At 38.2% G+C, this 18137-nt stretch overlaps 1 protein-coding gene across 6 annotated transcripts in view; it reads left to right on the forward strand.

Moving 5' to 3' along the window:
- Positions 1–18137, forward strand: part of LOC120536904 — a 290128-nt gene that overhangs the window by 210913 nt on the left and 61078 nt on the right. For all 6 annotated transcript variants that reach the window (XM_039765462.1, XM_039765463.1, XM_039765465.1 and 3 more), the window contains 3 exons: positions 8434–8508; positions 10985–11074; positions 12567–12641. In XM_039765462.1, coding sequence (XP_039621396.1) covers positions 8434–8508; positions 10985–11074; positions 12567–12641 — 240 coding nt within the window. The remainder of the gene's footprint in view (positions 1–8433; positions 8509–10984; positions 11075–12566; positions 12642–18137) is intronic.

Below are 18137 nucleotides of genomic sequence, written 5' to 3' on the forward strand. Positions count from 1 at the left end.
CGTCTATTAACCCTAAGTAGCCTACAAGCAGTTAATTTTTTTCTTTCACACAGCCATTGAGTTTTAATGCAGTACTATCTAGTTTAAAACCCTCTATTATGTCATATAAAGGTAATTCTATCTCATTTAAACACAATCATTTTAATTTTTAATGTGGCTGTATTGGGTAAGATCTTTCATTGTATTCACAAGTTATATATTGCTGAAACAAAATGTGTACAGTGACATGCAAAAGTTTGAGCCCTCCTGATCAAAATGTATTTTTACTGTGAATAGCTAAGCAAGTGAAAGATGACCTGATTTCCAAAAGACATAAAGTTAAATACAAGACATTTCTTTAATATTTTAAACAAAATTATTTTTATATTTCCATCATTTACAGTGTCAAAATAACAACAACAAAAAAAGGGCATGAAACAAAAATTTGGCGTTCCCTGGATGATCTATTCTTAGTAGCACCCTTTGGCAAGTATCACAGGTTGTAAATGCTTTCTGTAGCCAGCTAAGAGTCTTTCAGGTCTTATTTAGGGGATTTTCAACAATTCTTCTTTGCAAAAGAATTTTTCTTCTTTATGATTATTGTGCCATTTGAATGTCCTCCTCTTTTGAAGTCTATTCACAGATTTTTGATGTTTAGGTCAGGAGAGTGTGAAGGCCATGGCAAAACCTACCACTTGCGCTTCTTGAGATAGTCCATTGTGGATTTTGTGGTGTTTTTAGTTTATTATCCTATTGCAGTAGCCAGCCACTTTTAGTTTTAGCATTTTTACAGACAGTTTGAGGTTTTCTTCCAGAATTTTCTGGTGTTCAGTTGAATATATTTTTCCTTCTACCACTGAAATGTTCCCAGTACCACTGGCTGCAACACAAGCCAATAGCATGATCAATTCACACCCATGCTTAACAGTTAGAGAGGTGTTCTTTTCATGAAATTCTGTACCCTTTGTCTAATTTATGCAGGTGTCTCTACACAGTAGAACAGTGCACCGCCACTCTAGAGTCTGCTAAATCTTCTTGATGGTTTTTTGCAGTCAAATGCGGGTTTTGATTTGCCTTTCCAGGTATCCTATTGACAATTCTCTCTGAAAGTTTTCTTAATTTTTAAATTTCAACTTGACCTCAACCATTCCTCTTAACTGCCATTTCTTAATTACATTAGAGAAACGCCAAGCAAAATGACACCTTTTATTGGCTAACTAAAAAGATTACAATATGCAAGCTTTTGAGGCAGCTCAGGCCCCTTCTTCAGGCAAGATGTAATTTTTAATTACATTAAAAACTGAGGAAATGGCTACTAGAAAATCCTTGGCTATCTTGTTGTAGCCTTCTCCTGCTTGGTGAGCATCAATTATTTTATTTTTCAGATTGCTAGGCAACTGCTTAGAGGAGCCCATGGCTGCTGATTGTTGGGAAAAGGTTTGAGGAGTCAGAGAATTTTTACAGCTTTTCATTTTTTGGCCTTTTCTAATGATGATTTTGAACAAGCTATAACCCTAATAATCTAATTAATGTCTGAGACCTTGGAAAAAGTAATCTGAAACCTCAGATCTCTTGCGAAGCCCATACTTTTGTGTGGTGCCCCCTTCTTTTTTCCATTCTACCATTGTACAAAAAAAAAATAAAACACTAATCTTGCTTTAAATTCTGAAAACCTTATGCATTTTAGAGACCCGTTCATCTCGTACTCACTTAACAATAACAGAAATTTTGACCAGGAGTGCCCTAAGATTTGCATGCCACAGTATATTATTTCCACAAGTTAATATCTTGTGGAAACATGAGCAGCATGTTGTATTCGTCATATGAATCCAAGTCACCTGCACTTGATTGTTTCCTTTGTTGTTTCTTGATAATGATTTTCACCCACACACACCTGGAGGCTTGCCACCTGTCTTTTCTAATATGGGACTGTCGTGTATTCAAATATAAAATGCAAAATAAATAAAATAAAATGTATTGTATTGAATCAATAAGGAACGCAATTTGTTCCATATTTTCATACACATTGTTTCATAAATACAGTCGCTCTTCAAAGTGCAGAGATTAACATGAGAACAATAAAATCAAACGTTAAACTAGCGTAGTGAATAGGTTTCATTTTCATGTCATGCTAATGTTGCAGAAGGACAAGTAATGTGCTCAAATTACAAATCAGCGTCATCCTTGCCATTATGCTGCATTCACACATTGCCAAAAAAAATCAAGCAGCATAGCAGAACATTCAGAACAAGATGCTACATGCAGTATAAACATTAGTATGGTGATGTCCGCTAGCACAAGTCCGCCTGTGAAAGAGACTGTTGAGGTTCAGGTCTGAATAGGGGACAGAATGTCAATGGGTCTGCCTTGTCCCTGGTGATGAATAAGTCTGCTGTGGAGTTTTTTCAGTCACCTGTAGAGGGATATCTGACCTGAAACATCATGTTGTATGTCTGAGCAGCTAAAAAGCAGAGGGCAGAGAATGAAATCAATCGATTCCTTATACGTAATACACATATCCCCCCAAAGCATACTGTATACGGTATGTTGTTGTTTAATTAATTGTATGTAACCTACTGTAGCCTACATTATAGCCTACATTAGGCTATATTATACTATAACCAATGAATCTAGGCAATAATCTGTGCAAATTGATAATATAAACAGCAAATTTATCATGCAAGACAGTTAGACTTATTTTATAATTCATAAATGATTAATTCTATGACAATAAGCAATTTAAAACATCTAAGTAAATAATTTTATCATAATGCATTTTTAAAAGTTTTTAATTTAAAAGTAATTTTAATAAATGACTCCACCTCGGTGGGTAACATCTGCAGAATTGACTTCTGTGTATCAGAACATGAGCTGACCCATGATTTTATGTTTCTGTTTTATTTTATAATTGTTTTTGTAATTGCTACTACTTTTGGTATGTTGCCTTGCAAAATATCAATCAAATCATATGTACTGACTTTCTTAAATATTATAGCAACACCTTGGAGGTGTTTGGTGTTTTTTGTTTCTGCTGTACATAACTGTTAAATAAACTAATTGGAATAATTTAATATGGATATGCAAGTGATTATTAAAACTGTTTTGCTTTACAAATCAATCACTGTTATTTCCGCTTTATAGAAAAATATCAATCTGTTTGAAGGAAATATGATAAATTTCAATTAGAGTTTTTTTACAATTGTTTTAAGGCCTGTCTCAATACCATATTCACTTTATCAAAACTCTTCACACACTGTTCTTTACAAAACACATCATGTATATCAGTTAGCCCTTGGTGCAAAATGTTCTTTAACCACCAAAACAGTTCATACTTCACCCAAAAATGATTTGTTCTACTATAACTATAGCATATGCCCCCTCCTATAAGACCACTGTGTCACTCATTGTACAATCAACTAAAAAACAAACAAACTGAAGCATCACAAAATTCATATATTATGTGTTTCCGTGTCCTCTGTTTATCCATGGTTTAGTGTTGCTTTGCAAGATAAAAGTTAGGTCACATCTTGTACATATTTATTCATGTCCTGTACAACAAGTGAAAACACAACACATAATTCTTCCCATATAAGTAACATTTCTCGGATTGCTTTCTCCCATCTCCAAAATATTTCTAGACTTCGTCCCGTTCTTACGTAACACAGTACTGAAGTATTGGTTAATGCTCTAGTCACCTCACGTATAGATTACTGTAATGCTATTCTATCTGGCATCCCACAAAAACGTATCCATCGCTTACAACTTCTTCAAAATTCTGCTGCCCGGATAATCACCTGCATTTCTAAATCCACTGAACTTATTACACCGATTCTCTCTCAACTTCATTGGCTCCCTGTTCACTACTGAATGCAATACAAAATACCGCTCTGAACATTTAAAGCTCTCCACAACCTCACTGATCTCCTACACTTGTCTTGCTCACTCTGATTCTCATCTATAGCTGTACTTTCTGTACCACACAGCAAACTCTGTGCTATGGGAGCTCGAGCGTCTCTCCTAGTGCTCCTCAACTCGGGAATTCTCTTCTCTCTCATATACATCAGCTCGATTCAATTACGCAGTTTAAAACTGCCCTCAAAACTTATTTTTTAAAACTGGCATACCAATTGTGAATTTTGCACTGTTACTGCCAGTTATCTTTGTTTGTCTTTCTTTTAACAGTGAAATGATACACTCAATGACAAAAATAAACAATTTTATTGTATACAAATTGGCTTAATAATTTCTGAAAACATTTCACATTCCTCTCTCAATCTCTCTGTTTCACACACACATGCACACACACACAATGTGGTTACTTAAATATATACAGGATAGGATCTAAAATCCATGAAACAGAACTGTCTTACATAGCTTTTTCCGTGTGTTGCCACTCTGTAATTTGAGAGTATTCAGTCTGGCAATATGGTGCAGCCTTAGTTTGTGGAAGACGAAAGACATGAGCATAAAATGATGGCTGTCAATTTCAAACTGTGTTTCCTCAATGTGCTCCTTGAGAAAAAACACATCATCTGAACCAATCTCGGCCCGAACAAACTGACTGATCAAAGATACACTGACAGCTTGCCCAAATGTCAACTGTCGGTTAGCACACTCAGCTACTTTGACCACCTTGATTGGACCCTCAGAAGTAATCATCAAACCTCCGTTGTTTTTTAATGTGAGCGAGTGGTAGCTTTGATCATATGATGCCGGTACAGCATCTGTTACCAAACTAGCACGGCACACGTCACAGGACAGCTTTCTCAAAATCCCGTCTAAGGACTACCTCCCACTACTTCCTGAGGTGGATTTCTTTGAGAAACTTTCAAAGTTTGAGAAATGTTAATAGCTAATAATAATCTACATAGTTAGGGACTAAATACGTTTAGCCAAAATGTTGTTTGGAGGCTCACTTGAGCACATAAATGCATAGCTTTGCTAGCTTAGCCTGGCGTAGCTAAAGCTAAGATTATAAAACAGGATTTTCTAATGGCCAAATATAACCAAAACAATTGTTCAGCTTTACCTATGAAATGTAATCCCTGTGATCTGGTTTGGAGCGTACAGCGATTTGTACAATCCCAAGCAGCACATGCATGAGGCATCTTTATCCATTACTTCACTCCACAGCAGTGCCACTCGTAATATGGCGGCGACGTTGACATATGATGCTGCTGCTCATGAGGCGTCTAGCAATTCTATGTTTATGGTCATATACCTTCAATCTCCATGCAGAATAAAATTCTTCAGTGGGATTGAGGAAATGAAAGCTTGGTGGCAGAAATAATAACATTATCCTAGAATGGGCTTTACAATAAGTCATTCTGTGCCATGGCGAAAATGATGAAAGGCCAAGTTTTTCCTATAAAATCACAAAGTTTGGTAAATTTTGCCTCTCTTGCTTTCCTTCTGCTGAAAGCCTGTAGTTCATCAAGAAAGCAGTAAGGCATGTTGTATTGTATTGGTCTAATGGTGCGCTTATGCAGCTCACATGGTGATGTTACCCCACCACCCGTGCTTGACTCCATTGGCTTCAGGCTCCATTATCCTCTTCAGTAAATTAGAAAATAAGCAAGTTACCATTAGTCACAAATTGCATAGCTAACTGTGTTGTGAAAGATCTCAAAGAAAAATGCCCGTACATGGTGTGTTATTAAAACCACCTTACATACCTTACCTAATCATATTGGTATCTGAGTTCTTTGACATGTTTAGAGTTCCTCTTAAAAGGACAGTGGACAACTGTTTCATCCTGATCTGATGTTTCTGGAGCACTCCTGAAATGGTTGTAGTGCTAACATGGTGAATGGTTGAAAATTTGTTGTTTCAGATTATGTTGTTTTGTATTTCTCTTAGCATGACTCTCTTGTTGGAAATGACTATCTCAACCATTGTATCCTCCTGTTGATTTGTAAATATTCTTCCCCTTCCCCCTGTTGGAGGTGACCACTGGGTCATTCAGTAGGGAGACAAAGTCAAATGTGCACTGATACATCAGTTTTTTTTCTAGATACTTTTCTCATAACACAGTACTGCTGTCATATACACATCAATCAGATGCCTTCAGTCAGAATGCAGTAAATACTGCACAGTACCTGTTGGTTTGCCTAAAAATCCTGACTATCTATGCTACTGTGGATCTAGGCAAGGTTGGTTGAACCCTCAGACTTGCTTGCCTCAGGGATAGACAATGATTTACCAGATGATCGTTTTTTATAGCTCTGATTTCATCAGGCACAACCTTTCTTACACTTGTGTTCTTCTTCCTCTGCCTCTGGGTACATCTATTTTTCTCATATTATCTAAAGAACAACAACAGCATTTATTTATATAGCACATTTTCATACAAATAATGCAGCTCAAAGTGCTTTACATGATGAAGAAAGAGAAAATAAACAGAATAAATAAGAATTAAAATGAGGGAACACTAATTAACATAGGATAAAAGTAAGGTCCGAAGGCCAGGGAGGACAGACAAAACAAAAAATTTCCAGGCAGCTGGAGAAAAAAATAAAATCTGCAGGGGTTCCAGACCACGAGACCACCCAGCCCCCTCTAGACATTCTACCTAACGTACATTACCTCAATCAGTCCTCATTGTATTCAGGGTTTTCATGGAAGAACTTGATGATAGATCATGTGGACTTCTGGCCTTTAATCCATTAATGTAGGGACATCACGGTGCTTTGATCAGGTGGTGCTGCTGATCGCCACCACAGAAAACCGGAAAAAGAACAGAAGAGAAAGTAGGGGTTAGTATGGATTTTGGAGCCATCAGGAATTATATTGATAATTAAATGCATATACAGAGCATCAGGATTAAACTAAGATGAAGCTAAGAGAAAGCCATGTTAAAGTAATGAGTTTTTAGCAGTTTTTTAAAGTGCTCCACTATATCAGCCTGAAAAATCCTATTAAAGTCAATTCTAAATGACACAGGTAATCAGTGTAGTGACATCAAAACTCTGATTTTCTGATTGTGCTCTGATTTTCTTTTCCTAGTTAAGATTCTAGCAGCTCCATTCTGTACTAGTTGCAGTCGATTTATGTCTTTTTTGGGTAGTCCTCAGAGAAGTGCGTTACAGTAATCTAGTCGACTGAAAACAAAAGCATGAATTAATTTCTCAACCTCTTGCAATGTTATAAGAGGTCTAACTTTTGCGATATTTCTTAAGTGGAAAAATGCTATCCTAGTAATCTGATTAATAAGTCATTTAAAATTCAGGTCAGAGTCAATAGATACCCCTAAATTCTTTACCTCCGTCTTGACTTTTAATCCTAATGCATCAAGTTTGCTTCTAATAACCTCATTATATACATTATTGCCAATCACTAAAATTTCTGTTTTCTCTTTATTTAGTTTGAGAAAATTACTTCTCATCCATTCAGAAACACAAGTCAGTCATTGTGTCAGTGAATCAAGAGAGTCTAGGTCATCAGGCGCTATTGATAAATACAGTTGTGTGTCACCAGCATAGCTTTGGTTTGGTAAAGAAATCAAATTCCGATCCAAACATGGCCTCTTTTAAACATGTAGTAACAAGACACAAACAACAAACCTGGGTAGGTCTTTAGCTGAAATGACAACCAGGTGATTCAGTAAGTGAACCAACTACATTGCATGAAGTGATAGTTCATGACTCACATATGCAGCAGTATTAGTGGAAAAATCTCTACAGTGACAAATACATCACCAACCTACCTATATACGTACATGCACATTTCAGTGCAAATGTGACCATTTTTGTATAGATGGTAACAATGCTACAAAGTAGAAAATGTTTGCTAAAATCAGAATGATCTATCTATTGTGAACACCAGCCTGTGTCTGGTCTGTTTGGGTGTTTGGGAAGTTGAAGTGCATCTCCCTCTTGTGGCAATCAGGGACCTCAGTACAGCTGTGCTTCCGGACTAGAATTCCCAGCCTTCCTTGCTGGTGTCTTATCGGGTACCGATATGCAGGGTCCCTGATATCTAACATCCTGGAGGAACAAACATCCCCCAGAGACAGTCCTCCCCTGTCCTTACCTTTTGGCTGGGATGTCCGTCCGTCCACCTGGGGAGCCTTGTTCAGGTATGGCATCTTTTTTATCTCTCGACCAGGATGTCTGTCTGCCCACTTGGCGTCTCCCATCCAGGTAAGCAACCTTCCCTTCTCCTGGTCAGAATACCCATCCATCTCGTGTGGCACTTACAATTGATAATTCGATTCATAACAGAAATGTAACCTAATTTTGACATATGGCATTTCCTAATAGCACAGAAGGGAAAAATACGTTCATTCACTGTTTTGAACATCGGCTGTCTTTGTGTTTTCTGATGTCTCTAGAATGCACTACTGAACTGATCTAAATGCACATGTTAAAAGAACAGCACCTTGTTTTCGCTTCTTATTCTGCAAAATTACATTTTATAATGTTCCTTCATCTAACCTTTTCCATTTCCACACAGAAAAATTTTACTCTTGAAGCCGCTGCAGTCGCTGAAGAACTAGACAAGCTGAATGGCATTCTGATTACAGGAAGAGTAAGTGTTCTTTATTATCAAAGACACATTAAGTAATGCAGTATAAGTGTTGTCATTACATGACTTATCTGCTGTGTAAAAATACAGAGAAAAATAGGTGGCATACCCTGTTTAATGTCCTAAATAAAAAATTTAATTCAGATATAAATATAACTGTTGTCATTCTTGATGCTCCTAAATTGCCAAAATAATCCTGTAGTGTTGGAGCCCTGTCCTCTTCCAAAGTAGTTTCAACAAAAAATGGCAACTTTTCCTGCTAATTTTCCAACATTCCAGAGCAATGGAAACCATGTTAATAATGGTGCATCGCTGTTTTTCTGCCAAATCCCCACCTCCACCTCAGAGACAACCTGAACCATTTCCCCTGAGACATTCCCAAGGCTCATGGTATGACATGGACCCCAACCTACAACACCTTCTAACAAGAAGAAGCAGCCCTGGCTAAGAGGTTGTGAACATTTTAAAGGGCATCTGCCTTAGCTCAAAGTAAACTTTTCCAAAGAATATGAATATTCATGATGGCCCATTTGATGGCACTTGCTTCTTGTTCAATGGTGGACTTGACCATAGGCTGTTACTCTCTTTGATAACACCCAGTTCTAACATATTTTTATTTCCAGATAGACTTGAGCACATTTAGCCTCTGGGATCTGATTGGGGTGCTCACTCCAAATTATGCCAAGTTCAGTGACTATATAGTTTCTAAAAATTGAGATTCATAGGACTGTAGATTCATAGGAAGGAGGCTTGTGTTTGCTTTTTACATATAAACTAAAAAACAACTTATCTTTTTTGAGTCTCAACATGTCTGTTCCCATCTAGGAAAAATTGTTATTGAGCAATATGAGAGATGGAGCCTCTGGAATAATCAAGGAATTTTACATGCTGAATGACATTCTGATTGTATTTGTATCATTAAAAATATCTTAACCACAAAAGAAAAGCTTTATATTAAATGAAAAATCGTCCCAAGAATTTTTTTTTCTGTTACCCAGATAGTCACACGTCCTGGTAACTGATTAGTAACATCATTGTTTTTTTCAGTATACATTTATCCATTGGCGATTCATTTTCAAAATGCATCAGAGATAAAGGGGATCATCAGATGACTCAAAAAGAAAATTTCACTTTATGCAGATGATATGGTACTTTATATATCAGACTCACTAATATCTTTGCTGTTAGTCCTTAATGCGTTAGCAAAATTTCAAAGGATATCTGGACTCAAAATGAATTTGATTAAAAGTGTGCTTTCTCAGGTGAACTCTCTAGCACACCATACTAGACTGGACATCTATTTGTTTATTCTATATTTTAAGATATCTGGATATGAACATCATAACAAAATAGATCTTTTTCAACACAATTTTGATTACAGCATGGAAAAAAAATCAAACCAGATGTTAACAAATAAACGGTCTGCCCTCCTTCCCATTTTAGCAGGGAGAATCAATACTAACAAGATGAACATCACTCCTAAGCTTCGATTTCTATTTCAGAGCATCCCTGTCTATGTCACCAAATCGTTCTTTAAGAAACCAGGCTCAATGATCACCTGTTTCATCTGGAATTTGAGATGTCCATGCATTTTAAACATATTTGTTCAAATACCTAAGACAGAATGTGACATGGCACTACCTAACTTTACATTTTATTTATTTTATTACTGGGTGGCAAATATACACACAATAAACACCTAACCTACATAATAATGAATCTATACCAGCCTGTTTGGCAATGAAAACCAAATCTTGCTGTACTTCTTTCACCATTACACCAATAGTCCAGTCATCCACCAATCACTTAGAATATGGAACCAATGCAGGATGCAGTTCAAAACACTGACGCTTTTATCTGTTGCTTCTCTACATGATAATCACCTTTTTCTGCCCTCTCAGACCTCTACACAACATTTAATTTTTGGAAAACCCTCAACATTAAGACACTTAGAGAACTTAGAGAAGATAATCTTTTTGCATTTTATGAACATTTACACCTTCCTCTTTAATCAATTTCACTTACCTCCTTCAAAGTTGTCTAAAATGTGTCCAGGACAAGATCCAACTTACAAGCATTTCCATCTAGTGCCGGCATCACATGGCCACATGGTTTCGGAAGGCTCCAAATTAACATAATCTGTAATGCCCATCGGCCAGCTTTGCTGTCACAATCACTCCTAACCCTTTAACAGCTGTGTTTGATGGACTTCCAGAAAGGGTTAAAGTGAAGAAGGACAAATTAATTGTTGGTATCACACTACTAGCTCTTATTTTGCTCACCTGGAAGAATCCCATCCCACCTATTCTTACTCAACGGTTAAATGACATTCTGAATTATTTGAAATTGTAAAACATCAAATTCTTGCTCAGGTGATCTTTCTGCTGTTTTCCATAGTTTCATTGTGAAGTTATTTTGTTTAGGTTTGTTGTACTACAAAATCACAATTTTGTTACGTGGCCTTATCTTTTCAACACAGGAGGAATTGTTACTGAGTGATATAAAGGATGCAGCCTGTGGAATTAAAAAAGAATTGGACAAGCTGAGCAACAGTTTAATTTCAGAAGGAGTAAGTGTTAACCAAACAAAAATCTTTTCTCACCAAAAAATATTTAAATATTAAACACTTAGTAAGTTTTCTTCTTACAATTAGAAAGTGGAATTTTATGTTTATTTCTTTTTTAAATTGTTTCTCTGTTCTGCATCAACACTACATAGACTGTCACATCTACCACCATAGATTGGGGATGATTTCTAATGTTAAGGTTTATGAGTCCAGCCAGTATTTCATGTCTAGAAAGGACATTGCTCCATCACACTGGCGCATCATTGAATTCTATCTTTTTGAAATTACTCCCATTAAGAAAGTCCTGTTGATCATTTTATGACACTAGGATTACCTCACTTTTGCTATGTGGTCTTTTCAGTAACCTACTGTAGATGGAAGGATCTAGTAAATTTATTTTTTTGCTTGGAACATGAGGAGTTGTCCTGATATCTCCAGTCTACACTACAAAATTAATATGAAGGCACACATTAGGGTCATGATATTAGTGGGAAGGAAATGTTTTACCTTTTAAACTGCAGATCCCTTTTCTCACAAGTAAACTGGTTATTGAGTACGACAGGAGCCAGAGTCCCTGGAATAAAGAATGATTACAGAATCTCAATGACATTTTGGTTTCAAAAGACATAAGTGTGTAGCACAGTGTGTCATGTGGCCATGGCAAAACTGCGCTGCTGTTTCTTTTTAATTATTGAATTTAAGATTTGTAAGTGTAGGTGATTGTGAGGAAAAAAAGCCTAGCAGCTATGGAAGAAAAACCCCGAGGAAGACAGGAATAGTTCAATCAATTATATTTTTATTCAATCACAGATGAGTATCTGGATTCTACGTTGCAAGGCAGAAGAGCAAAGTTACATTGTTCGATTGGCTTTTTATAATTTCTTCACCCCACCCCTAATTAATCAAAAAGCATAATATCATTTACTTAAGCATTTCATTTTATTATGCTAATGGGCCATCTGTTCTTATTTTTTTTTACTTGTCAGATAGACCCTAAAGAAGGAAAGGTCATCTTTGGTCTGTCAAATAGACGAGGCGTTCCTAAAGAAACTGAAAATTGTCTTTGGTCAGCTTACTGCACCCTGTCTTATATGAATAACCTGCCGTTATAGCAAAATGGCTTTGTCGTCTATTAACCCTAAGTAGCCTACAAGCAGTTAATTTTTTTCTTTCACACAGCCATTGAGTTTTAATGCAGTACTGTCTAGTTTAAAACCCTCTATTATGTCATATAAATGTAATTCTATCTCATTTAAACACAATCATTTTAATTTTTAATGTGGCTGTATTAGGTAAGATCTTACATTGTGGTCACAAGTTATATATTGCTGAAACAAGAACATCGGCTATCTTTGTGTTTTCTGATGTCTCTACAATGCACTACTGAACTGATCTAAATGCACATACTAATAGGACAGCACCTTGTTTTCACTTCTTATTCTGCAAAATTACATTTTATAATGTTCTTCATCTAACCTTTTCCATTTCCACACAGCACAATTTATGGGATGACGTCTCTCCAGTCACTGTGACACTAATCAGGCTGAATGTCATTCTGATTTCAGAAAGAGTAAGTGTTCTTTATTATTAAAGACACATTAATTAAGAAATGCTTTATAAGTGTTGTCATTACATGACTTATCTGCTGTGTAAAAATACAGAGAAAAATAGGTGGCACACCCTGTTTAATGTCCTACAGTTTTTTTCAATTGCTAATACAGATTCTGCAATAATGAAGTCACTTTCTTAAATATAGTCTGCAATACAGATAAGCTCTTCTCCAAAATGCACTACAGCACCAAAACTGTAGCACTTTATGTCCTTCTGGAAGAACACTGCATCATACACAAAACAAAAAGCCTGAAAAACACTAACAACAGACAACACTACCTAAAATGTAACATGGATCATCATGAAAGTATTGTCTGTAAAGTAACTGACATTATTTGTCAAAAACATTGTATTACAAAACAGAACAAGTCTGTATTCTATAAAATGTCCAGGAATGAACAAACCACGCAGCAGTAATTGTCAAGGGACTTTATTCCTGTCTGTGATCTACTTTAAGTACAGAATACTCATTCGTATTCATACAGTAAAAAAAAAATATACCACAAAATGTAGCTTTGCAGAAAATTCTATAGATGTAAAATATACTGTACATATATATATATATATATACACATAGTGGAAGTAATCCCAGACACAGACAGATGGACACGTTCAACTCACCCAACTCACGTTTAATAGACAGTTCCATATTTACAATAAAGTGACACACAACTCCAAAGTCCCCAAATGTCCAGGCCATCAAGCAAACGCCTTCTTCCTTCAGGCCGCCTCCTTGCCTCCTCCCAGACATCATCCTTCATCCACCCAACTCAAGTCATCGTATGAATGGAGGCGGCCCCTTTTATATACACCCGGATGTGCTCCAGATACTTCCTGGCAATCTTCCACCAGCACTCCCCAGTGTGGCGGAAGTGCCGGCTGCATCCCCAGAAGCACTCCAGGTGTCCCTGCTCCACTTCCCCCCAGTACTTCCAGGTGTGGCAGAAGTGCTGAGGTCCAGGGCTCCCAAGGCATTGGGGCGCCCCCTGACGGTGACCACAGGCCCCTATAGGGTTGAGCTTCAAAGCTCTGTACCCGTGGTCCCCATGGGCACCAGGGTGGTCGCCACCACATGGTCTGGGAGAGGCGTGAGCCCTCCTCCGGTCCTTCTGGGCATCCCGGCCGGGTCGTCCCCCAGCCATCTGCATATATATATATATATATATATATATATATATATATATATATACACAGTACATTAACACACACACACACACTTGCAGTTGGTCTACAACTATAATAATACCACACTGTAATGCTAATCCATCATCTCCCCTGGATTGGGCCACAAGTTCTCATCAACATCACATCTGATATCCTCTCTGGCAATACATCTAGGGTTGTATCTCTTCACATGCCTGATCCATCCTTGGCATTGCTCTAGAGAAATATCTTGGCATCCAGCATTCGTTGCATCCAGTAATGACATCTAATCATGGTCATAAACCTTCCACCTCCATACAGAAAAGAATTCCTCAATGGTGTTCAGGAAGGAGGAGTATGGTGGCAGAAACAATGAGGACATCCTTGGGTGTGCTGCAAACCATTCTGTGACTGCAGTGGAGTGGTGGAATGCCACGTTATCCCACATCACAACAAATACCTGTAATAACACATTTGTGCTTGGTCTTGATAGTAATTTAGCAAATTGTCATATTTCATTTTTGAATGTCTTATTAGCAGTTTTGGTGACAGTATGTAGGCATGTGCAAAATGGCCTCTGAAAATTTAATGTTGTGACATTGATGGACTTTGAGTGAGACAGGAATCCAAGAATTTTGAAGCATTAACACATGGTCCCTAACTGGAATTTGTGAATGTCAACTCCTTGATCGTATAGCCAAGCCTGCGTCTGTGGAAGAATTTTTACAAAATGTTTACATAACTGCACTATGTACTCTAATAATACATTGGTGGATTTAAAATCTTGTTCCACCTACACTTTCTTAACCAGACCCAATATTCTCTTCAGCTGTCTCCCATAGAGGAGCTTCAACAGAGAAAAGCCAGTAGAGGTTTGTAGCACCGTCTGTGTATGCAAAAAGGACAAATGGAAACAGCTTATTCCAATCTTGCCGATCCTTTCTCAGCATTTTCTTCAATCTTTGTTTTAGCGTTTAATTAAAGCACTCTACTAAGCCATCCATTTGGGAATGATAAACAGATATTTTCAGATGTTTAATACAAAGCAGCTTTGCAATTTCTTCAAATGTGGTGGAATTAAAGGCTGTCCCTTGATTCATAAGGATTTCTTTAGGGATGCTCACATGAGGAAACACCCCAGTCAACTCCATAGGAATTTTTATGAATTACTCACTCTATATGGGATGACCTCTGTATATAGACAAAATATATTTGTCTCCACAGGTGGAGATTTTGAGTGGATCGGTTTGATTGAGTAGATAATTCTCCCTAAGGGGTTGAATAAAGTATCTATCTATCTATCTATCTATCTATCTATCTATCTATCTATCTATCTATCTATCTATCTATCTATCTATCTATCTAAATGAGCGCCCATAAGATGCACATGCACCAACTCACATACCTCATGATGGTACAAGCATGGGATTAATAGAAGTTGCTGCTTTTCCCTTTGGTAATCAGCCACTTGATCTAACAGGTCATTTTCAATAACAAAATAGGCTACCTGTGGGATGGACTCAGAGGTGGATACACTATTAACAGAAACAACTGCATTCCTGGTGTGCTTAAGTGAGTCATCATTCCACTGCTTCCTTTTAAAAACACAGTAGTTTCCTGTGGTTGATGAGAGGATTGGCTAAATCACGTTTACGTATGAAGGTGCAATTGGCTGAGCCAGTTTTCTAATTGACACTTCACAGGATGTAATTAAGGCACCTGTGCCCAAGATAATATAAAAGGAGCCTTAGTTATTTAGTGGGCGGCACGGTGGAGCAGTGATAGCGTTGCTGCCTTGCAGTAAGGAGACCCGGGTTCGCTTCCTGGGTCCTCCCTGTGTGGAGTTTGCATGTTCTCCCTGTGTCTGCGTGGGTTTCCTCAGGGGTGCTCCGGTTTCCTCCCATAGTCCAAAGACATGCAGGTTAAGTGGCAAGCCTCAATTGTCCCTAGTGTGCTTGGTGTGTGGGTGTGTGTGTCCTGCGGTGGATTGGTGGCCTGCCCAGGATTGGTTCCTGCCTTGTGCCCTGTGCTGGCTGGGATTAGCTCCAGCAGACCCCCGTGACCCTCTAATTAGGATATAGCGGGTTGGAAAATGGATGGTTAGTTAGTTAGTTCGAGAAATCAAAAGAAACCAAGGGTCAAGAAAGGCAAAATTGAGAGTGTGAGCCAGCGTGGTGGTGAGGAAGCAGGTGGTCAGTGGCCCCACAAGGAAACTTGAGGAATGGCGGTCTAGGGGTGGGTCACTCCTGTTGAACATTCTGGGGGATCAGGTGCAATTGAGGGATCCCTCCAGCCCTGCTGGACTGATGGATGAGTGGCAGGATCACGTAGGTACACCTCCATGCATTCTAGTGGATGCCAATGGATGGTGGTCTAGATAAAAGCTGGAGAGATGGACCATGCCTGTCGGCATTTCAGCCCAGCTGTAAGACCCAAAGGGTGAGCTGGGGAGATGGAGGGTGAAAGACGTGCTAGACTATCAGGAAAAACAAGAAAAGGAAAACCAATGTCTGCATGGTTTTATTGTTGGATTTTAGTGTTTGAAAGAACCATATTTCTGGTTTGAATCTCTGTGGTTACATTGATTTTACTGAGTACTATTTATTCATTAACTAGCAAAATACCCGCGCTTTGTGTGTTAAAGAAGTTATGAAAAAGAAAAGGAAACATTTTAAAAATAACGTAATATGATTGTCAATGTAATTGTTATAGGCTTATTTTAGTACTGAGCGTGAATTTAATGATTGTAAAGAGGTTCATTTATGATTGTAAATGTTGTGTAAGAGAAATGCACATTTTTAGGATGTAAGGATCTCTTTGTAAACGACGTTTGCAGTTCTGCCCTCAGGCTGTAAAATTACCAAGCTGTCTGCTGAGCTAAGGGTACGGGTCGGTGAAATTGTGATCAACGGTGATCACTGGAATAGACATGTTATTCGGGGTAAACTTGCATCCGTTGAGAAAGAAAACATGAAGGAAGGCAAGAAGCGGTGGAGCAGGGAATGAAAAACAAGTTAGCACTAGGAAGACATTCGTGAGAAAGTAAAGAATCCCAACAATGACAGCCTTGAAGCTGTGGAGTAAAAGAAAAGCCAACAGTCACGAGGAGGGAGACGTGAGGAAGTAAGGAAGCCCAACAATGTCAGCCTTGAAGCGTTGGAGTAAACGAAAAGGCAGAAGTCACCAGCAGGAAAACGTGAAGCAAGAACAACAATAGCAGGCTTGAATTGATGGAGTAAATGAAAAGGGAGGAGTCACCAGCAGGAAGACGTGAAGGAAGGTGAACAATAACAGGCTTGAAGCGGTGGAGTAAAGAAGAAGGGAGCAGTGAGCATGACGAACAGCTGTGGAAAGTAAGGAAGCGAGTGAGCAGGCACATGAGTGAAGGATGTCATTAATGTATATAGGCAGGGAGCCAACCACATGGTAGGTGTGCAGACAGCGGCCGTACGGAAAAAGGAATGGGGACTGGGAGCGGGCCTTGTGCGTCTCTGCCGTGAAATAAATCGTCTGTTAATGGAAATAAGGAATGAAACCGCCAAAACGAGAGGTCCGTTCCAAAAGTTCCTTACAGCATAATGGTGAGAATCGCCAAAATGAAGACATTATTTTCAAAAATTCATTACGGGGCATGGCGCAAAATGAAACATACTTAACGTTTGTAAGTACAGTATAAAGGATGAGCATGGGAAATGTGGGCTTCCTACGTATTTTTGAAGTCACAGAAATAGTGATGAGGGGTTTCCCCTATCTATATATACAGTTTAAGGGGTACACCTGCTCTCCTCCCGCTTGGGTGTTGCAATAGGACATGAAACATACCTGACTTTTGTAAGTCAATGCAAGGAATGAGCACATGAAATTTCAGCTTCCCACCTATATGGAAAGTGGAAGGATGAGTCAGTGAGTGCTTTGCCTTTTATATGTATAGATTGAGCTTACAGTGAACTTTATTTCACTGTACTTAGAACTAGGTGATTAAAAGCACTATGAACACTGTTTGCACCAATGTCCTTTTGCCCAGTTCATCCCAGTCTATGACTATTGATGTCCCAGGTTCAAGGAAGAAATGTTAGCTGAGGTCAAGCCGGGCATCAAACTAGAGTAAGGTTAGTCAGTAGTGATTCTTTTGACATGGTTTGTGACATTAGATGCAAGCAGGTCTGCAACAGATGGAAAAGCACAGCCAATCATTTTCTCAGCAGACAACACAACACATTTAATTTATTTTTGAAGTGGACTGTTGCTGAACCAAACCAGAAATCAATGGAGAATGTGATCACACTTTCAATTATGGCTTTGTAGAATTGTA

Source organism: Polypterus senegalus, chromosome 10 (genome assembly GCF_016835505.1).
Source record: "Polypterus senegalus isolate Bchr_013 chromosome 10, ASM1683550v1, whole genome shotgun sequence".
NCBI classification, from domain to species: Eukaryota; Metazoa; Chordata; class Cladistia; order Polypteriformes; family Polypteridae; genus Polypterus; species Polypterus senegalus.